Genomic DNA, 26258 nt, shown 5'->3' with positions numbered 1-26258 from the left:
AAGGTTTAGTGGTGGAATTTGCAGTGCTGGGTTAACAGTTGGACTGGATGATCTTCAAGGTGTTTCCAATCTAAATCATCCCATGACTCTGTGATTCTGTGCACTCAGCCTCTACTGCAGAGGCAGCCTGTGAAAATTAATCTTGGTCAATGATACTCCAAGGAGCTCCCAAAAACCCTGTGGGTGCCTGTGGGGCTGGGAGGGCTCAATGCAGGGCAGGGGCTGGGCTGGTTTCTTCATGATCTGGCTGCTCAGAGAAAATCTGTAGGGAACAGGCTGCAATCTCTGTATGTTTACAAGTAATAAAATACTTATTTATCCCCAGAGGTAATAAAATAATATATTTGATCATGTGGGGCAGCAGGAGGTTGATGCATGGGGAGGTAGCAAGGCTGGGAGACAGTGCTCTACAAATCACCCTCATTGCTATCAGATTTACCTTTGCAGAGGTCAAAGAGCTGAGGCTGCACTTTGGCAGGGGCAGGTTGAGGAGCTGCTGCTCAGGGTGAAAGTGCACCCTTGTGACCTGGTCAAAGGGATGTTGGGGAATATCCTGTGCCCCTGCTCCCCTCCAGGGTCCTGCCTCTGCACCAGCAGCCTCCTCGCTTCCCTTGCTCCTCTGACTCCTGGGGGAGGAGGTTCAATGCCCCCCAGCAGAAAGCTGCCCACTGTTTTTTTGCTGGGCTACGTTTTTTCATGGGACAGTGAGTGAAACCCAGAGCAGGTTTTGACAAGCCCCAGGAAAAGAGGGAAGGTACCAGCTTCTGCCAGAGAGAGAACTGAGAGGGTGTTGAGAGCTGGCACTTCACCCTGACTGCAACTCAGTGCTCTGGTTACAACACCCACACTCGTAGCGGTGCCTGGATCAACAAAATGACTGTGGTTGGAAGAACTTTCCAAATCTGAGAGAGACCTCTTGTTTCCGTGGGTTCCTACCCTGGTGGTAGGCTGCACACACTTTATTTTAATGTGGATTTGGTATCCAGCACAATTCCTTCAGCCTTGGCTGCCTCAGCTGCCTTTCTAAGGTCAATATGTGGCCACACACAATCCTTTCCCCTCTACCACCCTGTCATTCCTGAGATACCACTGAATTCCACAAGCCACTTCATTTTTTATACACTTCAGTTCAACATTAAGTTCCTTGCAGGGTTTATTTAGTTTGAACCCTGACCAAAGTTCCCAAGTTGTGTGTGTGCTCAGCTGTGTGACTCCAACCTTGCTCCCGGGCTGTGCCAGAGCAGGCACCACGCACATGATGGGGTACAGCCCTGCCACGGCTGTGGGAGCAGTGCCTTTCAGAAAAATGCTGTTGGGAAAGCAAAGGTATGAGCCAGGTAAAAGCACAAGCAGGGAAACTTCCTCCTCTCACCATCCATTGATGCTGTACAAGGGAGAAAAAGCAGGAAAGAACTAATTAAAACCAAACCAAACCAATGTTCCCGTGAGTGGGATGTAGACTCTCAGCAGTGATTCTTTTTTTGACACAGACATCCCTTGCATGGTGGGGGCAGAAGGGTGACCATCAGCAGCTTCCTGGCTGAGATGATTCCCTTGTTTGTCTTGTGGGTGATGCTCTGTGTGTCCCAGGGACCTCCAACAGTGCAGGACTGGGTTGATATCTCATCTTGAAAGTAGCCCAGTTCCACCTCTGCTCCCCTCTGATAGCAGATCACTCCCTGCCTGAGTGTTTTGTTACCAGGAGAGTGTTGCTCTGGACCCAGTCCAGCTTCCCTGTAAGCTGTGAAGGCTGGTTCGTGTATCTGAGGGAGAGTTAGGAAACCCATCAGCTCCCTAATTCATGAGAGCCTCTCCACGCCCCTCAGCCGGTCCCCACGGGGGGAGTCTTGCTGATCCCTGGCCCCCTGACAGCTCCTTTGGACACTCACCAGATATCACACACAGCCTCACCTGCCCACAGATCCTCTTTCAAATCCTCCCTTCCTCCTTTCCCACCACTCTTGCCTCAACCAGGATACGGGGAATTGAAATTTTAACAAAACGGGGAGTTAGAATTAAATTCTAAATTGAATTCTAGGCAATTTTAATTTATCCAATTCAGACTAAATGGGGACTCTCATCGAATCAGTATAGTTTGGCTGGGAAGGATCCTTTAAAAGTCACCTCGTCTGGTTTCCCGCAGAGCCCGGGATTCCGGTACCCAGGCGGCTGCGGATGCTCTGGGTCGCACCGGGGCTGGCCCTGGTGCATCCCGCGGATGCCGCAGCCGCGGCCCGGTGCGGTCCCTTGCGCGGGGGCAGCCCGGGGAGCGGCCCCGCAGCCCGGGGAGCGGCCCCGCAGCCCGGGGAGCGGCCCCGCAGCCCGGGGAGCGGCCCCGCAGCCCGGGGAGCGGCCCCGCAGCCCGGGGAGCGGCCCCGCAGCCCGGGGAGCGGCCCCGCAGCCCGGGGAGCGGCCCCGCAGCCCGGGGAGCGGCCCCGCAGCCCGGGGAGCGGCCCCGCAGCCCGGGGAGCGGCCCCGCAGCCCGGGGAGCGGCCCCGCAGCCCGGGGAGCGGCCCCGCAGCCCGGGGAGCGGCCCCGCAGCCCGGGGAGCGGCCCCGCAGCCCGGGGAGCGGCCCCGCAGCCCGGGGAGCGGCCCCGCAGCCCGGGGAGCGGCCCCGCAGCCCGGGGAGCGGCCCCGCAGCCCGGGGAGCGGCCCCGCAGCCCGGGGAGCGGCCCCGCAGCCCGGGGAGCGGCCCCGCAGCCCGGGGAGCGGCCCCGCAGCCCGGGGAGCGGCCCCGCAGCCCGGGGAGCGGCCCCGCAGCCCGGGGAGCGGCCCCGCAGCCCGGGGAGCGGCCCCGCAGCCCGGGGAGCGGCCCCGCAGCCCGGGGAGCGGCCCCGCAGCCCGGGGAGCGGCCCCGCAGCCCGGGGAGCGGCCCCGCAGCCCGGGGAGCGGCCCCGCCCGCCGCCCCGCCCCGCCGGTCCCCGCCCCGCCGGTCCCCGCCCCGCCGGTCCCCGCCCCGCCGGTCCCCGCCGCTCCCCGCCCCGCCGCTCCCCGCCGGTCCCCGCCCCGCCGGTCCCCGCCCCGCCGGTCCCCGCCCCGCCGGTCCCCGCCCGCCGTCACGCACCGCCGCCGTCGCAGAGCCCGGGAGGCACGGGGCAGGGGCAGCCGCCGCCGGAGGAGGCCGAGGCGGAGCGGAGCGCAGCTGCCGCCGCGGCGGGGGCAGGTAGGGCTGTCCCGGGCGGGGTCCCGGGCCGCGGGGCGATGCGGGCGGCGGGACCTGGCCCGGGGCACGCGTGGGAGCGGGGGCAGCCCGCAGCGCCCCGGGCGGGTTTGCCCACCCGCGGCCCGGCGGAACGGGGATAAAACCACCGGTGTCCTTACGTAACGCCGAGCCTTGCGACACGGGGGCCTGCCGGGGAGGCGCGGTGGCCGGGATGTCGCGGCCGGCGGGAGTCCCGGCCCGCATCCCGGGATGCCGCCGGCCGCAGCGGGGGCCGAGCTCGCCGAACCGGCGCTGCCCCATGACGGCAGGAGACAGGTCACAGGGCCACGGCGGGCGTGCGGCTCCTGACGAGCGTTTCAGCCTGCGAGATCGTTCTGCTCCTTCCCGGGAAGCAAAGGGCGAAGGTGGCCGTACCCGCCCGCGTTTAGCACCTTCTTGGCTCTGACATCCTTTTCACCTCGCTCCTCTGCACCCCCGGCATCCTTCTTGCGGGTTGGCAAATTCATTCTGATATATACCAAAACCTCAAGCCAAGCAGGCAAACTGATTTCTTTTTCCATTTCATTCTGCTTATTCTCAGAATATAGGTTTGTACTAGTGGGGAATTATGTTAGTTTAAAAATCCCCATGTTTCTGCTTTCTGTTCCTGTACTGTACTGTGGGGCCACAGCAGCAGCTGCCTCGATTCTGCCTTGTCACAGCCCTTGCTGGGAACAACTCTTGCTGGAGGGGGGAAAAGTCTTTGACTCATTCAGTCTTTAGGTATTTGCAAAATAATAAAAAAATGGTAAAAAATTTTTCAGAAAATGGAGTGGAGCTGACTCATCACCAGTGACCAATGCAGGGTTGCATCTCTGGGGAATATTTATAGTGATTCCAGCAGAAACAGATCCCAGCTTGTTTCTCAGATGCCTTAATGAGAACGGAGGTGTGTTGCAGTTTGTTTTGTTGGGTACAGTGGATGGTTGAATAATCACCTTTCTCATGATATTTCACCTATGAATTTTTGTCAGAAATAGGCTTTTGCACTATTGCAATGACATTCCAGACTAATGCCTCCCCCCAGCACTCTCCATCAAAGGTTTGCACTGATCCACCTTTTCTTCCTGCCCACGTTTTGGGGTTTGTGTATGGGTGTGTGAAGGTATGGGGGACATCACTGTTGGCTGGTGTAGCAGCAAGAGAATGTCCCCAGCCCTGGCACTGTCAGGATGGAAGCAGGATGCACAGCTCAGGCTCTTCTTGGCATCTGCTGCAGGTAGGGAAAAACACATCCACCATTGTAGCAGATGCTCCTTTTCTGTGTGAGCTGTCACATTGTGCTGGAAAACAAAATTCCATTTTAATTACTCATTCCCATTGATACGGTGCTGGGTGTTCCTGCAGTGGGGCTGGGAGCAAGGGACATGTCCCTTCCTGCATGCGCTGGCCTGGCCCCTGCCATGCTGGGGGCACGGGGTGGGACAGCAGCACTGTTCTTCTCCTCCTCCACAGGTATTTAACAGAAACAGGTTAATTTAACATGTGGGGATGTGGTTCTGTGTTCTTCCCTTGCAGTGTAGTAACTACAGTAGCTACAGCAAGCTGCGACACCCCCTCAGTTAATCAATACTTACATCTGATAGTTTAATAAGGGGTTGCCATACAACACTGCAGATCCTAATGTGTACCCATACGATTAAGAGCTGGCTGTCTCTTTCTTTAATTCCATAATTAGCATAGCCTAAATAATAATATTTACATTTGCTTTTAAGGGGTTTATTTCCTTTATGCTCCTCTCCTTATTGGGCTACAGAGATACTGCATAAACTCTTCTTTAAATCTGCTCTTTCATGCATGCAGCTCCAGAGCAAAACTCCAGCAGGAGGGCTGGCATCCTGTGAGTGTCACAGGGATGCTGCATGGCCTTATAAAGTCTGCAACAAAAGAAATTGTGGACTCCCAATCTTAAATTTTGAGTAATAATGGTGCATGGATTATATGATGTTGGCGTAGTAGCATGGGACAAAAAGAATGTTAAGTATTGTGTTTAATAATGCTGAGTATTTACAAACCACGTGCTTTTACTGGCTTCTCAAAAGCCTTGTGAGTGTGCCCAACTTGATGTTTGACCTCTGTGTGACTGTGCATGTATTTAGGGGTAAGTGTGCTCTTAAATCTCTGCACAACGAGGCTGCTGAACCTGATCTGAAGCAGACTGTGGGCATGACTCGAAGGGATTTGGGATCTGGACCATAAAACCCAATGTGTGGAGCCAGCACAAGCTCCTCTGGGAGCCTGGGATGTTGTAGAGGGACGCTGGTGCCTCCAGGCAGCCATGGGACGCGGAGGGAGCTGGGCCCTGCTCTGAGAGCAAAGCCCCATCCTTTGAGGTGTATTGACACCACAACAGACATTGGCTGGGAAATGACACTGCCAGGCTGGGGGTCCAGAAAGGCACCTAAAAGCTGCTTCATTCCAAGGAATAATGTTTCCTTTATTGAAGGAGATAAACTAAAAATAAATTAGTATTCTTTTTAACGTTGAGGCAAAAGACCCTCATGTGGGTTTTCCCCTATGCAGACAGACTGTATCTGGTTGCTGTCTGTCCCTCCCAGCTGTTCCTAGCAGCTGTAATGTGTCCACCTTGCAAGTAGCATCTTTTGCTACTTGTAAAAGTAGCAAGTACTATGCTACTTTCATGCTTTTGGAGACAGGGAGCTGGAATGTTCAGAGCTACTGGTACCATCAAGAACTGGTACATGAGTTCAGATTTATTGGGAATAAAATGTGGCTACATAAGGACAAATCCAACCTTTTACTTTCTTAGCTTTCAATCTGATAGACTTCCCTTGTCTTCATAGAAATTTTATTCTCATAATGGACTTGATTCTTATCTTAAATTTTTAGATTGTTCCTTTCCCCATGTAAATATCATAAACCTGATAAATATGTGCAGGGATCCTTTAACCTCGGCATGTATGACAGTTATCAAGCAGAGATGAGTTTTCCTTTGGTTGCAGCCAGCCCTTGTATTTGCCAGGGCACCCTGTGGGTTTGTTACTTTTTGGACTGAAACTGATTTAAATGCCCAGAACTGCATCTCAGAGTGAAAACTTTGCCATATGTGACACTGGAAAATATTCAAATTTGGCCTGCTGTAATGAAATCTTCACTGGGGCTGCCTCTTGGGTCCTGCATCTCCAAAGGAAACTCCTGTTTTCTCCCTGTAGCACTTATAAATAAGGCATTCCTGGAGGTATCCTTACAGCAGTGCTTGGAGCTTACTCCTCAGTTCAGGTTTTTTTCAGTCATCACTTGTGCTATGGTGTTTCTTACTCAAGAAAACCAAAATATTTTCCCACTTAGAACACATTACAGATACTCTACTTGGCCTGCTCCGTGCGGGCGTTGAGGTCCATAGTCACGCTGAGCTATTTGCTCAGTTGGACAAGGATAAAAGCAGTGAATTCATTTCAGTCCAAACATAATCTGAGTTAATGTGCAGGGATCCCACTGGTGAAAAGCAAGGGCACTTGGCCACGGCCATTCCTTGATCCTTTAAGAGTTTGAATCCCTGCTAAGCATGCTTGTCTTACAACCTGTACTCACACAGGATGTAATCAGTTTTGTTTTCCATCTGTTAAACAAGAGGCTTCTTATTAGCCAGTGCAAACAGAAATAATTATTTTTGCTTTGTTCTTGCTGACAATGGCAAGGTTAACCACCAAGTACACAGCTCCTAGCGTTTTCCACACTCAGCAATTTTAAACACCTTATTCTGTGTGTGCTACATGATTTGCCTTACAACCAGCAGGGATTTGGCTTTCAGTATTGTCCCCTAATTATAGTAATTGTCTAAGTGGAGCTCTCATGTCTCCCACTGTTCTGGGCCCAGACTGCAGCAGTGGAGTAGCCTGGCACAGCTCATGCACCTGATGAGCCTGGCCAGGGCCAGAGGGGATGCACAGGCATGAGGGAACAACATTTGGCTTCATGGGTCTGGAGAAGGGAAAAGCATGACTGCAAAAATCCAACCCAAAAGCATACAGCATTCACTTATGAAGAAAATATTTTGATTTTGGGAAGTGACTCAAAGGGACTGTTGATAAAATAGATCTGATAGATTCTGAGATGCAGCTGGCAGAGTGGTGCATTATCTTTCAAAGCAATGCTTATTTGATTTTTCAAGTGTAGAGATTTGTAATATTTTTAATTTTTGATGATGCTAAATGGGAATATCCATCAGAGGGTTCTCATGGGGCTGGGCTGCTCTGGCAAGGCAGAAGCATTTGCTGTACACAGACAGCTCTTAGTGACTCCTGCCATCCCTCTCCTGAGTGCTGCCTGACTTTGGGAGGTGATTTCCAAGCAGGATATGGAATCTGCTTCTAGTGACTTCAATGAGGAGCAGAGGGATTACTTACACAAATATGGTAATACTTTCTTAGGGTTTTTTTCTGCTTATGTTTTTGGGTTTTTTTTTTCCCTTTTCTTTCCCCTTTTAAAGGCTGATTTTGTGTATAAAAATTAAATCCCTGCTTTTATGTTTTCACAAAACAAACCCAAGCAGAGACATCCAGATGCCATATAGGCAGCTAAAACTGCTTTGGAATATGAATTAAAAAAACAAACAATAAAACTCTTTAGCTGATTGTGTATTTGGGGATGCATTTTAATACTGGATATAACAGGGAAGAAATGACATGCACCCAAATAGTCTGCAACTGAAGCTGCACCATAGTATGTGCCCTTGTATCCTACTTTATGTTCTGAAAAGACTGTTTGCTTTTATTTAACCACCAGATCTGTTTTGTCCCCTCTAGGATAGGGATTCTTCCTTTATGCAATGGCAATATCCTGCTTTAACAGGCACCAGCTTGTTGTCTGGAGTGCTTGAGGCGCTGAGTGACTGCTGAAAGTCCCTATCTGATCTCCATGGGGTGGTGAGCTTGCCTGAGAGCTGCCTCCCAGTCTGCAGCCAGAGTGATAATGAGGCACCCTCGTGTTCAGAGCTAGTGGGGTTGTGTGGGATTTAAAGGAGTAGTTTTCTGCTAACATTGAATACTCTGGAGTAAGAATGTCAGGCAGTTTTTTTAAGCATTTGCATGCATGTGTAGTAAACTGCTTATTGCTTTTGAATAGCCAAAAAGTTTGTGAATATGGAATTTTAGTGCAACATCTGGTATTGAAAGGATTAGCTTTATAAGTACGATTTAGCCCCTTTGCTGTGTAGAATTTGGAAATCTTGTCTACAGAGACAGAAGATGTGAACCATTTCAGATTGCTTGACTTTGTCTCCCCTAAAGAAATGACTTTATTTGAATAAGAGAGTAGAAATTATTGTACTGGGATAAAAAAGGAGATTTGCTTAGTTTATTCCTCTCAGGATCGTATTTTCTCGTCTATATATGGTGAGACACTTTTCCCAGTGGCAGAGAAAATGGGATGCATTTATTCTTTTGCAGGAGGCCACTGAACTAAGAAGGTCAGGGCCTGCTGAAGATGGGAAAGTGAGGACCTCCATGGCAGTGTGGGCATCCCTAAGAAACAAAACACAGTGGAGGAAGCTGCCCCTGCAGTGTGCCCAGCACTGGGCTGTGCCCTTGCAGGGAGCTCCAGTCTGCATTTTGCTGCTGAAGCGGGGTTGTGGCTGCCCTCCCAATGACCTGGATTCACAGGGTAGCCTCCCTGCAGGCTGCATTTTTATCAGCAAGGTCATTTTTTCTCAGGTGCACAGAAAAACACGTAAAGGTCAATGTCTAAGAAGACATCTTAACCCATTAATAGTGATAGCAAAGTCAAAGAAAACTAAAGTATGAGAATGACCATTTATTGATTTTGCTGACATAAATGTTATCCATTTGCTGTTCTGAATTAGGGGAAGAGAGATGTTTCTGATGGTAGATGCTTGTTCTGGTTACATTTCCTTAGTGAATGAGTTGGGGTCCTAATGCTTTACATCAGAATGCAGAGATCCATTGTGAGAAACAGGAGAAACATTTCCAAGAAATGGTTTGAAAAAACCAAGTTTGTTCATGCAGTTACACTGATAAGAAAACAACAGTTAACTCTTTGGAAAGGCATAGACAGTTCATTTTCTTTTAATATATATTAGCTCTGCAGCGTTTTCCACATCCTCAGTGGCAAGTACATGGTCATTGCTGCTGCTGGATCCCTAGCAAAATGAAATCACCCTGTTTGCAATAGCTGGTTTCCTCAGGCTGTATTTAAGTGGTGGGTGAGGGATACAAAATGAAAGGGGCTGAAATGGGCTTAAGTTTCTTGTTGCTTAAATTAATTAAGTAAATTTCTGAACACTGTAGTTTCCTTTTTTTTATTTCTTAAATTTTCCTTTCCAGAAAATGGCTGTTCCACCTGCTTATGCTGACCTGGGCAAATCTGCCAGAGATATTTTCACCAAGGGATATGGTAAATAAACCCAAAATAAGTTTGGTCCTTTGCTGTCTATCTGATTCCTGAAACTGTTAGGATTTTTTTTTTTTTTCTTACTTTTCTTTGATAAAATTCTTCCTGTTCCCTATAGAACTGTTGTTGGTTTTGTGAGAAAATTGTGTGCTGTATTTTGGCTGTGCCCTTGTATTGATGAACAGGATCACTGATGGCAGTAATTTACTTATGAACAGAATGCTGCTCACTGTGAATAAAAGTGTTATTACCTAATTTGGTCCCAATTATATTGCTGAGGTCAATAGGATTCATCAGTCAAGTGCTATCTGAAGTGAGTACAACCTGCTTCTTAGAAACACATGGTTTGATAACTGTGCCCTTGGTTTAACTATTTAATAGTTTACTGGTGATTTAGAAGAAAGTTTTAAGAAATAAATCAGAAATGCTTTTCTAATCAACATATATATGATTCATGTTTTTTACTCACTCTCTAGGTTTTGGGTTGATAAAGCTTGATTTGAAAACAAGATCTGAAAATGGATTGGTGAGTTTGGAAGCACATTGAAATCCAAAACATTGCAATGGTTTTGTGATTACTGTATACTTATTTTTAAAATAAATATATTTGTATTTATAGGAACTAATATTTAACAAATTATAATGACTGATAGTTCTACAAGTATAAGCATTTGTCTGATTGCATGTATGTATATACTGACAAATACATATATGTATAAAATATTTTTTTTGTTTTAGGAATTTACAAGTTCAGGTTCAGCAAACACAGAAACAAGCAAAGTCAGTGGTAGTTTGGAAACAAAATACAGATGGACGGAATATGGATTGATGTTCACAGAAAAGTGGAACACTGACAACACACTAGGCACTGAGATTACTCTTGAAGATCAGGTAATTTTTGGCTCCAATAAAGCAATTTGAAAATTCATTTACACTGATGTATAATTAGAAATCCAATCACTGAATTTCTTGTCTGTTCAGCTTGCACGGGGCCTGAAGCTGACCTTTGACTCCACCTTCTCTCCTAACACTGGGTAAGAAGTGAGTAAGCTAAAATGACAAAAAAGGCATTTTTAATTTTTTGTCCTGATATATCAAGACAGGTAATAATCAGCCTGTGTATGATGAAATCATGTCTGTGTCACTTCAACCTTAGTGTTAATAATCCCTTTATAATCCTTAACTATAGCAAGCAAACTTCAACACAATAGCTTGAAAATTATAGTTAGAATTAGAGAATGAATAAAAAGTCGTGGTTTTGCTCCATTGTGTATTTCTGGCTGTGTCAGAGGATGAGCTGCTGCCTTAATGAAAGCCCTAAACAAGTCAGCTGTGATGCAAAGCTTAACGAGCTCCAGGGCCAGTTGGCCACAGCTCTGATAGGTTGGCACAGAACTGGGCTCTTGTCCCGAGCTGAATTTATCATCCGAATTCTTGCAGGGCACAGTGTGCTGGGTGGTGGATGGGTATTTCTGACATGGTGATTGGATGCCATGTTTTATGTGGGCCAGACGGATTAAGCAGCAGCTGTAGGTCTAGATGTTGGTTTATTTTTTTCCCCTGATTATCTTTGTGCAAGCAGTGCTGCCAGGGAGTCAAAATACTCTGCACATCAGCTTCCCAGAGCAGCAGACTGCACTGCAGGCTCTCAGGGTAATAGTCCCAGGGGAGCTTTCACCCTTTTAGATTTAGTGTTCTGCATTGTCAGCTGCTTTCAGTCCACTCCTAATTCTAGATTAACAAGCTGTTTTTGTTAATCAGAAAACTCTCAAGTAGATTTTTATAGATATTTTTTAACTGGTAGGATTCTTAGAGAAATTAAAAAGAAAAACCTTGTTCAAGAATGATGTTACAGGTCTAGAACTATTTCTTGGGCACTTCACAGACACTGTAGTTACGATTGTCTTGAGAGAGCTGTTAAATGTGGGTAAATGGAGTGAGATTCAATCCTGGTGTAACCTGGCTTAGTTTGACAGTGATGCACCATGTCTGACTATGAGACTTCTTGTCACCCTCCTTATCACTTACTGACTATGAGGAATCTTTCAGCAGGTAAAGTCATTTTTTGGAGCACTCTGTGTTCTTACCTCTGTCCCTGTGACATTGGTGGGAGAGGTACTGCTGACTTTTACAGAAGTTGCAGATGAGTGCTTTTGGCAGTCCTGCACTTTATTTCTGACTCTGCAAAACAAAAGAAACTCCTGGGTCTGAGCTAATAATAATAAAAAGAGATCAGTCTCTGTGTGGCTCTGATACAGCACTGACACTGTTCTTGGAGGCTGTTTCTGTTAGCTGACGTGAAAGGTTGATTTGAAATTTCAAATTAGCCTGACTTTTCCAGAAAGATTTCAGTAAAGATTTGGTCAAAGACAGAAGACACTGGTAAAAAGAGAAGAAAAAAATCCTAAGTAAGAGTAGCTGAACATACTAGACATAACTCTCTTGCCTTGTGAGAGTCTGCACCCTTGATGAAAATCAACCTAAGGACACATGAGAAAATACTGTTCTGGCCAGTAGTATAAAAATAAACAGGTGACTCAAGAAAGTTTATTTCTGCCTTAACCTGGCAGCTTTCTGGTGGCTGTAAGTAGCTGTAACCATTAAAGTTCACAAAGTACCATAAGGAGAAATGAGGGTGTCAGAGCCACTGAAGCAGCTTGCTTGCTTCACAGCAGAGATTTTCACAAAGTAGTGATTTCCTAATGTCTGTCACAGTAAATAAAATAACCCAGTTCACTAGGATTGTCAAAAATTGTTTGCCTGGGACAGGCAAAAGTTTTTTGCTTGGGACAGGCAAGCAAGTCCACTACTGTGGACTTCTGGTGGCAAACCTGTAAACGCCTACAGTTTCTATTCCTTCCTTGTATGTACCAAACTTCCAAAACCATTGTATCAGTTGGAGATGAGGATATGATTTTGTCACTTCCCATCTGTGTGCAGTTGCTTTTCAGAAGACAGTCCAGAAGTGCTTTGTGGGGCACCACACCACCTTTTATAGCTCATTTGCAAAGAATTCACTGTAGCTGACTTAGGATTTTGCAAAGGTGAACACTGAGAAGGTGACGTATCATGTGGCCCTCTAGGGATGAACGTGTTGTCTTCAGGAACTATTACACTGAGTTAAAGTAAGTGATATGATGGAATTGCTATGTACAGGTGTGACTTCGCAAAGATATGATATCTGTCTTTTCTCTTTAGGAAAAAGAGTGCTAAAATTAAGTCGGGGTACAAAAGGGAGCACATCAACATCGGCTGTGACATGGATTTTGATATTGCGGGTCCTTCAATACGTGGAGCTCTCGTGCTTGGCTACGAGGGGTGGCTGGCAGGCTACCAAATGTCTTTTGAGACAGCAAAGTCTAGAGTAACCCAGAGCAACTTTGCTGTTGGCTATAAGACTGATGAATTCCAGCTTCATACTAATGTGTAAGTACTGGCAGACAGGCACTAAAAAGGAATTTGGAAGGATTTTGCTGCTTACTAAACAATGAAAGGGTCAGAGGTTCAGCAATGGTGAACAAGGGAATGGGGAATTGGAAATTAATTCTTCATAAAAGTTGTCAGGCTGTATTTTTTCAGCTGCATTACCTTTTCTTTGAGTTGTGTGGGTGAGGGAATGCATGATGGAAGGAACTCACTGAGCACCCAAGGGTCCAGTGTCTGTCTAACAGATAAGGACTGTTAGAATCCATTAATGGTATAATTAAAAAAGTAAGTTATAAAAATGCACTGTGTGAAAGCTGAAATAAAAGCAATGCTTTCCTTTTACACCTGTCAACATCAAACAAAATGGTGGTTTGATGTGTAGATGAAAGAGTTAATCAGAGGATGAACAAGAACAGGCTAAAGGGAGTGACTGGAAGAGATGGACTGGGTTTGTTTTAGTACTGGAAGGGATATGGTGTAAAAGTTTATTTGGTATTGCAACTTCTAATAATCTATTTACACAAGTGTTTGTCCTTTCTGAATGTATCAGCAGTGGGAAACCAGGATCAAATTCATGAAAACCTTAACTTCTCTGTCTCCTGTAACTCCTAGAAAGACAATTTATGCCTTTGGGGAAGACAGTTTTTTAAGATTAGGCAATCCCTAATCCATTCTCCTGGCCTCCCCTTTCCCTGCCCTTGGGTAATTGGATATTTTGCATGTAGCAGAGCTATTCCAGGCTGTTTCCATCTGGGGGCTGAACAGCCGTTCTGCCTTCCTTGAGCTACTTCTTCAAAGGCCTTCTGTTCCGTTTCATGCTGCTTTAGGAAGCTCCCGCTGCCTTACAGAACAATCAAACCCCCACAGCCCCGACAGTATGTTTGAAGGATTGCCAAAGCACAAAAATGTGGGCAGAAAACTTCCATCAGAACAATATGTGGGGTCCCCTTCTGCTCAGTTACTCCTTCAAGCGCAATGACTTTCAACTTAGTTGTGCTGTAGCAGTTCAAAACATTGTATTATTGGCTTTTGCTATAAAATGCTGTGGCTATTGCTCCTAATTAAAGCAACAGCAGAAACTCATAACAGCAGCAAGGGCTCAGATCTGTTTCTTGTATTCCTGAGGGTCTGCTTCTCAGGTTGCTGTTACTGAAAAAACTATAAATTTATGATACAAATAGAAATCTTTTTTATTGTTAATAATAGATTAGTTAGGTGGTTGATGTATTTCAGCTTTGAAATGTGTCAGAGCTTTTATATAATCCCAGAAAGAGTTGTGTGTGGAACTCCCCTCACTAGCCTGCTTGGTTTTTACATCTACACAGGTCAATGTTTCACTGGGATGCTGTGGCAGAGCAGATAATGTAACTAGGTGGGGCATGAAGCATGTTTTTTTTTTGTTCCTGGCATTACACAAACCAGCTGGGGACTCTAGCAAGTTACTTGACTTCAGAGTGCTTTAATATATTAATTTTCATAGGGGGCTAGTGTTATTTTTTTAATATAACTACATTAAAAGTGCTATTATTGGCACAAAAACATGCTATTATTATTATTACTATTAGAGTTAAAAATAAGTTGACATTATTATTATTACTATTACTATTACTATTATTTAATAATAATAAAAACAAGGGAGGGTAGGGCTGGATAATTTCTAGTTTTAAATATGACTTTCCTCATCTGTTAAGCATAGCTCAGACTGCCCCCCCCCCCAATGTTGCAGGTCAAGACAGAGCTGTGTGGGAACCTTGCACAAAATCTGCCTGTATAACCATCTCTCCTCAGTCCTTTTTAATCCCTCCTTTTCTTGAGAGCCAAGCACATGCAGTTAATGTGAGCTTCAGTCTTATCTGAAGTAAGTATTGTAGTGTTTTTCTGGAAGAATTGCTCTAACCATTTAAAAGGCTGTTGCTATTGCTTGAACTTCTAAATAGGCTGCTTTTTGTGCAACTGTTGTGAACTAAAGAAAACCAGACCAAAGGGGTAAAAGGGAAAAGATCCTAAATGTACCCCTTTTTGTAATCACTAAAGGTCTGGTGTACTTTAATAATTGGAACCAGATTATTTCACAGTTTAGAAATAACCCCAGATCTTCCTGGGATTTAAAGTCTGTTTTCTACAATATGTTTGTATCCTCTCTTTAAGAAAATAAGCAAAAATGGAAATTCAGATGCTCACTGGTTTATGAGGAGTGCAAGGCCTTTAGCAGGCTTTTGGTCTTGTTTTTATGATCTGCATGCTCTAACTTTTTGCCTTTTATTTACCACACTTTATTCCTGTGTGACATTGGGGCAGTAGTAATTGGAATAATTGGAGTAATTGGTGCTACTCACCATTCAGCTGTGGGCCAGTGCTCTCTACAAAGCAAAATTAGTTCCATTTCCATTTCTAGTCCATAGACCATAGCACAGATGTACCATAAAGACTGTTGCAAATGGAACTCAGTTGCAAAAGCCTATAGACTCGCACATTAAATTGGCATCCTCAGCTGTGATACAGTTCCTCTGTGTCTGGTAAAAGCATGCTGACATGGCAGTTTTGGGATGACTCAGGCTCTGTGACTGGGGTACAGCCCTCTAAGGGCACAAGGAGACATTTGCCAGGGAAAATAATTATTTCAGAGTTACACAGGGAAAAATAAATCTCTCTATTACAAAGATTCCCATTTATAGGAAAGGGAAAATTAGAAGCTGTCATCGTTGGTCTAATTTTTGATAATTTGTCATGGGTTTTTTTCAGTTTCAGAAGTTGCTGAAGTATAATAATCTGCAATGAATTGAAGTGTCTAAAAATAGCTTCATAACCAATCTGGCCTAATGTCTCTATCTTAGTTGTTACAGGGATATTTAATGAGGTGTAAGTGGATGTTGTGCAAACACAGCTCTTACTGGAAAAATAAAAGATGATTGTTTTGGGTTGCTGTTTAAAATGACACTAATACATTCCTTCCAGGAATGATGGAACGGAATTTGGCGGCTCCATTTACCAGAAGGTGAATGACAAACTGGAAACTGCTGTGAATCTGGCTTGGACAGCTGGAAATAGCAACACTCGCTTTGGAATAGCAGCCAAGTATCAGATTGACCCAGATGCCTCTTTTTCTGTGAGTCCTGTGCATGTACATTTATATGCATTTGAAAAGAAGTGCTTGTAATGGAAATGGAAAGCAGCCTTTCTATCAGCAGAGCACGGCCTTGGTGCAGTTCTGTGCTGTGTCGTTGGAGCTGTTTGCTTTGCTTTTGGCAGTACAGCTACTGGATTTTCCTTAAGAGACACAGAATGGTTTATTGTATTACTGGGCCCTATTTTGAGACTGTTTTTGTGTCAGTCTGGAAAAAATAAAAAATTATGTTAATAAACCCATTCTTTTCTGCAGTGATTGCAGATTCTTTGAGATTTGGGATTTAAGTTGTAGAAAACTTAACTCTAGATTTACCTGGGATTTGAAACTTGAAATCCCTACATGTTAAAAAGCTGTTGCATAATTCTCAGGAACAGAGAACTTTGAAGAAAGATACTAAATAATTTACTATTTATTACTAAATAATGCTTTATTGTTTCCCTTTAAGGCTAAAGTGAACAACTCCAGTTTGATTGGGTTAGGATACACTCAGACTTTAAAGCCAGGTAAGTCTATGCAGAAAAAAGTCAGACTCAATAAAGTGATACTTTAATCTTGAAATATCAGAAGTTTTTTGGTGATAAACTATGATGGGTTTTGTAAGATTGCTCTTCTTGCTTGGCAAGCCAGTGATGAACTTTTCTAGGGACTGTTCTGTTAAATTTGGATATCTGCTGGAAGCAGAATTATAAGAGATCATTGTCCACTGACCAGTCAAATAGTCTCTCATGTTGACATAAAATATGTGTATAATTTTTTGTGTCACATATCAGTAACTAAATTTTTAATATTTCAGAGACTTCTTATTACAGAGTTTATTCTTCTTAAAAATGTGACTTTCTCAAGGTCCCCTGGCCCGGGAAGAGGGCAATCTTTCTGCTGCAAAATTGGTTTTAATGTAGTGTAATAAATCTGCTGCCAGAATACTGAGCAGATTGACATGAGATATTACAGCAGATGGGGCTTGGGCTTTTCATACCCAGATTTTAAAGTGGTTTAGAAAGGTGAGTATGCACCAAGGTCCCAGGTTTTTGTAATTTTGGACTCTAAAATTAGATTAATCAGTAGACCAGCAGCAGTGAATTGGCTCAGAGCTTTAATTACTTGAAGTGATAAAAAGCAGAATCTATCATCATGGTTTATTATAAATTTCATAATTCAGAAAGATTTCTTATCTGCAAATTGTTTTAAAATGCCCAGTCCTTCCAAGGCCAGCTGCCAAATCACATTAACTTGGCTACCCAATAAATTAAAGCAGTAACAGACATGGCACTTTCTGAACATAAAGCTCATTCCAAGTTTTAAGCTGACTTTTGTCTCCCTTTCTCTTTTGCAGGTATCAAACTGACGTTGTCAGCTTTGTTGGATGGCAAGAATGTTAATGCAGGGGGTCACAAACTTGGTCTAGGATTGGAATTTGAAGCATAACGAGTGATTTCACAATTGCTAATCTGAAAATACAGCATAGCTACCTTCAGAAAATAGTGTACCTTTCAATGTTTTGTCTGGGGTGCAAGTGTTGCTGCGTATCTGTCCTGCTAGTCTTGGTTAAAGACAGCTAAGCTTTAAAAGTGATGTTAAAGAAGTGGAGACAAAATCATAAATAAAAAATCCTAGCTTTTTTTCTTTATGTAATTGCTCATCTCATCTGTTAGCTGCCATGTGATAAGAAGAAGGAAGGCGTTGATTACCTCTACTAATATATGGATGGCACAAGGAATGTGATAATGTGTTATAAAACCTGGGAATTGCAGACCACTATATTGTACTGTTCAATTATGTAAGCAAAATGTTCTGACACCTAAGGTTTCTGTCAATGAGAGAATGTGCAAAATTGTCGGAAAAAGGGATTTCAGAATTTATTTTTTTAGATATGTGTTTCATCAATGGTTTGTCTTACTTGGTTATCCCACACCTACTGCTGTCTCCAGAATGCTTTAGGTTGTCTACCTTGTCCAAGTGCTTGTGGAGGAGGTTTGATGTGACTCAGCCAATACTGTCTGTCCTGTGTTGTGGTTCCTTCCCCTTGCACTGATGAAAAAGCTTGTAAAATGGACATAATCAGGGAAGAGTCTTTGCAACTGCAATCACATAGTTGCATCACTAATTCTAAAACGGAGTTTTCTTTTATTACCACTTTTTTTTAGCAACCAAATGGGTACATTTTTAGAGAGTCTTCCATTTTGTGTGGAACTAGACCCCAAAATGCTGTACTTGACACTACTAAAAATGGATAAAAAACCCAAACCTGACTTGAATAAAATATTGAAATGTCATCTTTTACTCTGTCTTTATATTAATTGTGAAAACAATTTCCTCTACATTTATGGCTCCAGCAGAAGACTGGCAACATCTTGGTGCATGTTTTGTACCACACAAACTAAAAATACTTAGTAGAATTAAATTCCAGATGTGGCACTGTTCTTTGTGCTAAGCTCTGACAACTGCACATTACACGTGTTTATCTCATGGGTAAAACAAGATAACGTGACCTATTTGTCCTTTATTACAGATTTCAGTAAGTGAATTACCTCTATAAAGAAGTGTGGGCAATGAGCAGTTATGAGCTAGGATCTCAGTGGCTGTTGGTTAGTATTTGTATCTCACGTGTGGGTGGCTGCAGATGGCAAGAGCTGCGGTGCAGGATGTGCCCGGTGAGGCAATGCCATTGCCACACTGAGAGACTGCAGAGCCACCCCAGCGACAGCCCAAATTGCCATTTTGGGCAATGCTGACTTGCCCTCACCGGGAGCCATTCCTGAGCATTTCCTTCACAGACATTTAACCCAGCGCTGCTGGGAGGAGTGGAGCCCCTCGAAAGAACCGTCTGCAGTCAGCTCCAGGAGCACGGCAATGCAAGCAGTGAGGGGACCAGAACCGGTTTAAAGCTGAGATTGGAGCATTCCGATCAAATATTCAGAAAAATCTTTTCCCTGTCGGTGTGGCCGGGCGTTGGACCGGCTGCCCAGGGAGTCACCAGCCTGAGGGGTTTCATAGGTGCGGGGATCTGGCGCTGGGCGATGAGGTTTAGGGGTTACAGCGGCGGTGCCGGTTGGTCAGGATGGTCTCGCAGGCGGGCTGGTTCCATGAATCACCGTGTGATTCCAGCAGTGCCCGGTTCCACCGCCAGTTCCACCGTTCCACCGTTCCATCGTTCCATCATTCCACACCTCTCCGCTCCTGCGCCGCCGCCGCGCCGCCCTCAGCTCAGCGCGCGCCCCGCGCCGTCCCGCCGTGCGCGTGCGCGGCCGCCTCCCGAGGGGCGGCGCCATCGCCACGTCCGCGAGGGGCCAAGATGGCGGCGGCCGGCGGCGAGCGGCGCGGCCCGGCGGGGCGCGCCCTGTGCTTGCTGCTGCTCTGCGGCTGGGCCCTGAGCGCCCGCGGCGAGGATTCCCTCGGTGAGCGCCGCGGGGCCGGCCGGGGGGACTGGCTGTGGGCGTTGCGCGGTCGCCCCGCCGGTCTCTCTCACCGGTCTTTTCGGTCGGGCCTGCAGCGCTGTGCGGCCGCGGCCGGCGCGGGTCGTGCCGTGAGGTGACGGGGCCTGGGCCGGGCCCGGCCGCTGCTCTGTCGGGCTGGGCCGGGGCAGCGAGCGCTGGGCTGTGCGCAGGGAAGGGCAGGGGCGGGGGCCGCCTGCCGGGTGTGCAGCGCTTTTCTTGCTGCTTACTTCATTCATCAGACCTGGGGTTCTTTTTCTAAACACTCTGGCTGCGTGCCAGGTTTTAGTCTCCCCTCCCCTAGAAATTAAGTTTGTGTTATTCTGCAAGTTGACTCCTAGTTAAGTTTTCCTTTCTCCCCTTTAAAACTACAGACAGCTGTAGCCAAAGGCTAATAAGAAATGCATCTTTCAGGGGCAGTGAGTTTCTCTTTGTTTTGGATGAATACTGGCTGGGCAGTGAAGAGAAAGGAATAGGGAAAGAAAAAAGGGAACTGTTTGATCCATCAGTTCCTTCCGTGCTTGTCAGTCAGTATCTCCACACCAGCTATATTTGTGTTGCCTCCCCCCTGCTTTAATGAGTAGGCAGTAAGAATTTGGGACAGAAATCTGTAGGAAATGGAGAATTTTTAACTTCAGGAGTCATGAAACAACTTGCTTTCTAAAAGCAGTTTTCCTGGAAGTGAGTTATGTACAGTGTTTGAGTTGCTAATTTTGTCACCGTGATTGAACATTAGAATCTGTTTCTGAAGCTGAGGCATCTCAGGATCTAAAATCATCTCACAGTGTTGTGTAATTGTAAACAGTGCAACCTCCGTTTATAATGCCAAATAGTTTTGGGCAAATATCATAAATCAGTTGTGGTTTAGCTGCTAAACTTCTAGCTGCTATTAAAACAAAAACCCAGGCATATTTTAGGAATAATAGGAAATAGCTCTTTTTCAGTCCGAAGGTGCAGCAACAGCCACTGGGAGTCCCTTGCAGTAAGCATATATCCTTTTAAAACTTCAGTGTTAAAATGAATTCAAGAATAACTTGAGGTGTAAGGCCAGATGCAATATGGATTTATAGGCAAAATAGGCTTGTTTGTATTTCAAAAAGTTTTGCTCTTACTCTCTAATAGTTTTTATCTGTTTGATGAGGGTAGCAGTAAGGTTGACCTCACTCACAATATGCCAGCTAGCTATAACTATGAAATTATCTTGCAACTGACTTTCCTCATATTTTTCTCTGCATATGCAACTAGCTGGCTTAAACCTGAGGAGAGATCAGAATTCCCTAAACTTGTCCTGGATAAGAACTGAAGAAGTTAATGTTGGTATGATAGTTCAGAGTAGTAGCTTTTTCAGCAACAAAAATGTGTTAGATGTGAAATGGTTGACTTTGAATTTCAGCAGAGAGGCACCATGGTGCCTGCTTCACGTGAGAGGAGTTGAGTCTTCTGTGTTTTATAGTTGGTTAAAGAGCAATTCATACTGCAGAAGTGTGCCATATAAACAAGAGCTCTGTTGTAACTGCACCTCAGCAAATATACATGTTCCATGAATGACATGATTCAGTGTCCCCTCTATAATATTTTATTTACAAGTAACCTGACATGAGCAGTTGGTTGAGTGCTTCATTTCTGGAGTCTGAACTTTCCCGTGAGCCTTGAAAATGTTTTATGAAAGTATTGTTGCTTTTGTAAAATGAAAAATTAGTTGGCATGCCAAAATACAAGCAAGTATGGTTTCCTGGTTTAAATGAAAATGCAGGCTGAAAGTCTAAACTTTGTTCTACATTTTTTAAGGTGCCTCTGAATCTGAATCTGGCACTGATAATGCTGCAAACATGAATAGTTTGGTAATTTTTAGGATCAAGAAAATTGGCTATTAAACTCTCTCTGTGTATTTTTTTTTTTTACTGTCCGTTGGATGAAGAAAAGAGACAGTGGGCTCTGTATCTGGATTTAAAGCTCACTTTGTTTTTTTATGTAGTTTTGCAAAGCCCTCCCAGCATTGGAGAGATGCTGAATTTGGCTGAGGGTGTATTGTTACCCTGCTCTTTCTGACTTATTTTGTTACAATAACTGCTGCCAACAAAAGGCTTTCCTCCCAGAGCATGGCAGCGTTTCTTTTTAACCCGTGGTTCAGTAGATTCATTTGAGGTAATATAAGGTTGGAAATCTGTTTCAGTGTCTACAATTTCAATAAAAAATAGTGCCTGGGAAGAGGTGCTGCTCTCTTGTGTCCTGACTGAAGGGGACTTTGCAATGTCTTCTCATTTTCTGTTGGTAAAACATGCAATGGTGAAAGATTAAAAACTTAACTGCAGGAAATGCTTTCCTTAGAACATCCTCTTTTGTAGACCTCAGCTCATTCTGTGGGAAGAAGAATTTGGTGAGGGAGAAAATGCTAAATCATGTATGATTCTACAAGAAAGATGTCATGAATCTGCAGAGGGAAAGATGATATCTCTTTGAATTTCTTATGTCTGGAAAACAGACATGCTGTTTTTCTTTGTCACATTAATCTAGAAGGCATGTGCTTACTAACTTTAGTTCCTGTCCCACTCAAGACTTTTCTTTGGAAGTTGCCAAAGTGCAGGAGTATGTATTTCTGAATATGAATGCTAAAAAGTTTGCAGTGTGACATATGCTGTGTTCTTTGTATGATTTCTTGTCTATGAAGGAAATTTGTGGCAATAGTTTTCTATCAGAGAAGTCAGTGCCCTCTGCATAGTGCTGATTGTTTCTCATCTTTTTCTCAGGTTCTCTGAAAGCAGATGTGGTTACAAGAAATATTTCTTCTACAAGTGAGAATGAAACACTGAGTAGATCGCAAAATTTGACAGACAGCTTGCAGAGTTTAACCTCAGTAAAAAAGGAGGCCAAAATCAATTCGGTGACTGCAGGAAAGCCACTTACAGCAAACGGCGACTCTTTGTCACCTGTTGTCCCTGCTAGTCCAGTGTCACAGGTGGATGTTGATGCTTCTGAAGATACTAAAATTGACGAAGAAGATCTTCTAACAGATTTGAAAGACACACTAAATAGTTCCCCACCCATCATAAAAGAAACTATGGAGTCAGATGGAGATGACTATGCTTATGAAATGACACCGAATTCCAGATACAATCCAGACCTTCTAGAGATGTCAGAAGATGACAACTCTGACACCATCAGTAATTACAATGAGGAGATCAAGACCCTTGATGAGAAGATAAAAGCTGTTTCTGTCTCAGGGTTGGATGAAGAAGAAGACAGTCATTTCTTTTTTCATCTGGTTGTAGTTGCCTTCTTAGTAGCTGTTGTTTATGTCACCTATCATAATAAGAGGAAGGTAGGTGTGCTCTGAAAGGTTGAGAGAAACAGATGGACTGTTTAAAATAAAGTTGCATTCCCTTGTACATGTTTTTAAGAAGAGGAACTTAGCTTTTTGAAGAATTAAATATTTGACCACTTAGTCTGGTGGTGATACTAATATGCAGATCATTAGTGTAATTTTTGTATGCACAATGAAAATGAGCTTGAATCAAATCTTTACAATAAGAAAATGAGTTAATTGGTAACATCAGTAAGCAGTTAGTACAGTAATGGACACTGGCAGTGTACAACATTAATTCTATAAAGGAGACCTGAGCCAAGTCAGGTGGGGGTGAACGATTAACTAATTTTTTCTGCACAGGAAAACAAGAAATTAAGGGAGGTTTAACTGCAACCACACAAATGGTGTGGGAATGTTCTTGTTATGATTGTGGTAATCCTTCTAATAGTCACTTGAATATGGTCTTTATATCATAGACATTCTGAGGGTGTAACTACATACTTTTAGAAAATATTTAATGCTGCTTGCAGTTTTACACAGAGAAGCCACTAAGTTACTGTTGTCAGGTAAATGTTTCTTCAGTACAAACTAATTTTCTGTGTCTCAAAAATAGCCTGATTGTTGTTATTCCAAAATATATTGCTAGCATTAAAAATTAACTTCAGCCCAACCAGGCACAAGAGAGGTATGCACAAATTTGCATTAAACTATAGATTACTTTTTAGATATGAAGAAACTTAGTGTTTATCTTTGGGGGAGAGCACTGATCTGGGTAAGGATTTGCAGGACTCTGAAAACAAAGCAGCTAAAAACCCAAAACTTCCTTTACTGTGCAGTGGCCTATTTGTAATGAGCATTGCCAGCTCTTAATAGAGGAAGATGTTGAAGACCCTTGCATTTTGAAAATTTATCTGAGAGCAGTTCAAATAAGTGATTGAATAATGCGTTGTCTTTGCCCAATAATGCACCTGCCAGCCTGGAGAGTAAAACCATGGTGTCAGTACCACTGTGAAGCTGTCTGTCAAACCCAGAATGTTTCTGCACAGCATCTCTAAGTTGTCCTGTTTTTCTTTCAGATCTTCTTACTGGTGCAGAGCCGAAGATGGAGGGATGGCCTGTGCTCCAGGACAGTGGAATATCATCGTTTAGATCAAAACGTTAACGAAGCGATGCCTTCCCTGAAAATAACCAATGACTACGTGTTTTGAAAGCACTGTGACTTGAGTTTGCTGAACTTATCACTCTTTGCCTGCCCAGTCATGTAATGATATTCAGGTATTCTAAATAAGCTGCTTGTACAGGAATGAGATGTACTCTCTTTGACCTGGATGTTTTGGAGATTAAATCTCGTGGAAGATCAAGGGCATGATCCATCTGTTTGCTACTTTGGTCGGGTTTTATATCAACTGTAAAGATAGAGAATTTAATAAATTAGTGCTCTTTCCATTCATTAAGCACCATTCCCTTCTGTCTGGAGCAGTCTTAATAGTCATACTACAAAAAATAAGCATAAAATATTTTAGGTCTAATAAATTAATGATTTTTGCATCTCTAAATCAAATTAATGATCTCTTCTAATCACTTACATGGCTCATAAATTCTGTATTGCAAACTTAAAATATAATTACTTTTTTCTGTGCTTAAATTCTGATGCTGCAAGTCTTCTATTTTTTTTCTGATTCTGTTTTCTTGTTGCATAATTTGATCCTATTTTGGCAAAATAGCTAGAATGGCAATTTAATAATTTATGTATGTATTCATGCCGTAAATAATTTTAAAATAATTATGTATAATCCATTTTATTTCAGAAGTTCTGTACCATATATTTCCTAAAATGTTTTAGGTGTTTGTGAAGGTATGCAGCTTCTTGATTGTCTTTTTTATTCTCTGATGCTATTTATGACTTCATTGTCATTGTAATTAATGAGTAGAAAACAAGCCTTGTTGAATAATTTTACTAAAATGTAGATAGCTGACAGGCTTTCAATACATCAGAGCTTTCTGTTGAGTTTTAAGACAGTTGGGAAATGGCTATGTGATTCGTTATATTATAAATGGGAGAAACTGTAAGAATAATTTATTTGGTTCTTTTTCTGACCCAGGTAACAGACAGGTGAAAGTAAGGGTGTGGGGGCTGCCAGTCTGTGGACAGTGCACTCTCATTTTTGACAAACATTTATGCATTAGTGTAAATCAAGTTACTGCTACAGTAGTTTGTTTTTTTTTTTTATTTTTGTCTTTTGTACTTCCATTATTTATGTTTTCATGAGTTGTAAAATATAAAATTTTAGTTTTCTGTACATTCTGTTTGTGATTTAGTTTTCAGACTGATACATTTGTAAATAATGATGAATCAGAACCCCATAATTAATGACTTGGTATTCAAGTAGTTATGTAACATTTGGAAACAAATCAATTTCACGCCTGTTGGCATGAGGAGTTTGAAGGCATGATACTGTTTTAGGAATGAAATGCTAAAAAATTCTGTATCCTACTGTTAAATGCATTCTTTTTGTAACCACAGGAAGTAAAGCACAAACAAAATATCCCAAAACTCTTTTCTTGCAGTAATTTTTATTGTACTTGGACTTGTATCACTTAATATTTTGAATAAGGTTTTTAAAATAAATGACAATAATAAGCCTGTGTTTCTTACCTTAACTGTTTCACTGCTTTTATACAGTAACTTATGATAAAGAACTTGCTTAGGCTTGGAATTGGAAACCATTTCAAAACCGTCTTCTCTGTTGCCCGTACTGGATGTGTGAAGGTTTGTTATATGCATCTGTTAAATAGTGTGTAGGGTAGATAGCAGGGCTTAAATATTTCAAGCTATGGGAATTAAAACATTCTTTTACAAGATTTGTTTAGCTTAAGTTATTTAGTCTATAATTCTTGTGGAAGATGTTTGAAATTCTTACCTGCGCATACCTACATTGAAGTGTAACACTGCTGTGGTCAAGATCTAAAGGGAAAGGTTACTTCTCAAAGCTTCTTTAGGATGTTTAAGTATTGGAATATGAGGAGGTGGCTGGTGGAAATTCAGTAACTTTGTCCTTAAAAAACGTTACTGATTATAAAGTGAAGTGATTTTGACAGTAGAAAATAGTACGTTCACCCTCGGCAGAAGCTTGTGTTCCTTTCAGCTGGGTGCCACAGGCCTTACACAGAACCCAGAGTGAACAATCTGCCTGTGCAGAAGTACAGTGATACCCACATGAGAAGTTTCATTTTCTCTTCAACCCACGCAGTGAATTAGGCCAAAGAGACAAATGTTACATTTTCAGCCACTTCCCTCATTATAATAGCTACAATAATGTTAAAAAAATACAGAAAATTAACATCAGTCTAAATCAGTAGAAATAAGGCATATTGTGTTGCTTTCTGGAGTTCATAGA

General features: G+C 43.5%; 2 protein-coding genes across 4 annotated transcripts; both read left to right on the top strand.

The window, feature by feature from the left end:
* Positions 1-1318: 1318 nt before the first annotated feature.
* On the top strand, positions 1319-18398 carry VDAC1 (voltage dependent anion channel 1). 3 transcript variants are annotated; one of them, XM_072935194.1, is made up of 9 exons: positions 1319-1337; positions 9506-9575; positions 10049-10098; positions 10311-10463; positions 10554-10606; positions 12771-12998; positions 15954-16104; positions 16571-16628; positions 17459-18398. In XM_072935194.1, the coding sequence occupies exons 1-9, from the start codon at positions 1329-1331 to the stop codon at positions 17548-17550; spliced, it is 864 nt and encodes a 287-aa protein (XP_072791295.1). In that variant the 5' UTR covers positions 1319-1328; the 3' UTR covers positions 17551-18398. The 3 variants fall into 3 exon arrangements, with proteins under 3 accessions (XP_072791295.1, XP_030140198.4, XP_030140197.4); XM_030284338.4 differs by lacking the exon at positions 1319-1337 and adding an exon at positions 3011-3164; XM_030284337.4 differs by lacking the exon at positions 1319-1337 and adding an exon at positions 4069-4092.
* A 964-nt stretch (positions 18399-19362) lies between these two features.
* C13H5orf15 (chromosome 13 C5orf15 homolog) lies at positions 19363-25501 on the top strand. Its single transcript, XM_002190477.7, has 3 exons — positions 19363-19520; positions 22304-22875; positions 23937-25501. Exons 1-3 carry the CDS (start codon positions 19418-19420, stop codon positions 24066-24068), a joined length of 807 nt encoding a protein of 268 aa, XP_002190513.5. The 5' UTR covers positions 19363-19417; the 3' UTR covers positions 24069-25501.
* Positions 25502-26258: the final 757 nt, after the last annotated feature.

Source organism: Taeniopygia guttata, chromosome 13 (assembly GCF_048771995.1).
Source record: "Taeniopygia guttata chromosome 13, bTaeGut7.mat, whole genome shotgun sequence".
Taxonomy (NCBI): Eukaryota; Metazoa; Chordata; class Aves; order Passeriformes; family Estrildidae; genus Taeniopygia; species Taeniopygia guttata.
Note: the sequence above shows the minus strand (reverse complement) of the source record. Positions and strands in the feature narration are given on the sequence as shown.

What these genes read in the sequence shown, in the direction of transcription:
- VDAC1 (XM_030284337.4), top strand. An exon ending in AGATTACTCTTGAAGATCAG is followed by an intron (nt 10,464 to 10,553) that starts GTAATTTTTGGC and finishes TTGTCTGTTCAG; the next exon opens with CTTGCACGGGGCCTGAAGCT. An exon ending in ACCTTCTCTCCTAACACTGG is followed by an intron (nt 10,607 to 12,770) that starts GTAAGAAGTGAG and finishes TTTTCTCTTTAG; the next exon opens with GAAAAAGAGTGCTAAAATTA.
- C13H5orf15 (XM_002190477.7), top strand. Translation starts at nt 19,418, where the DNA reads ATGGCGGCGGCCGGCGGCGAGCGGCGCGGCCCGGCGGGGCGCGCCCTG. An exon ending in CCGCGGCGAGGATTCCCTCG is followed by an intron (nt 19,521 to 22,303) that starts GTGAGCGCCGCG and finishes TCTTTTTCTCAG; the next exon opens with GTTCTCTGAAAGCAGATGTG. An exon ending in CCTATCATAATAAGAGGAAG is followed by an intron (nt 22,876 to 23,936) that starts GTAGGTGTGCTC and finishes TTTTTCTTTCAG; the next exon opens with ATCTTCTTACTGGTGCAGAG.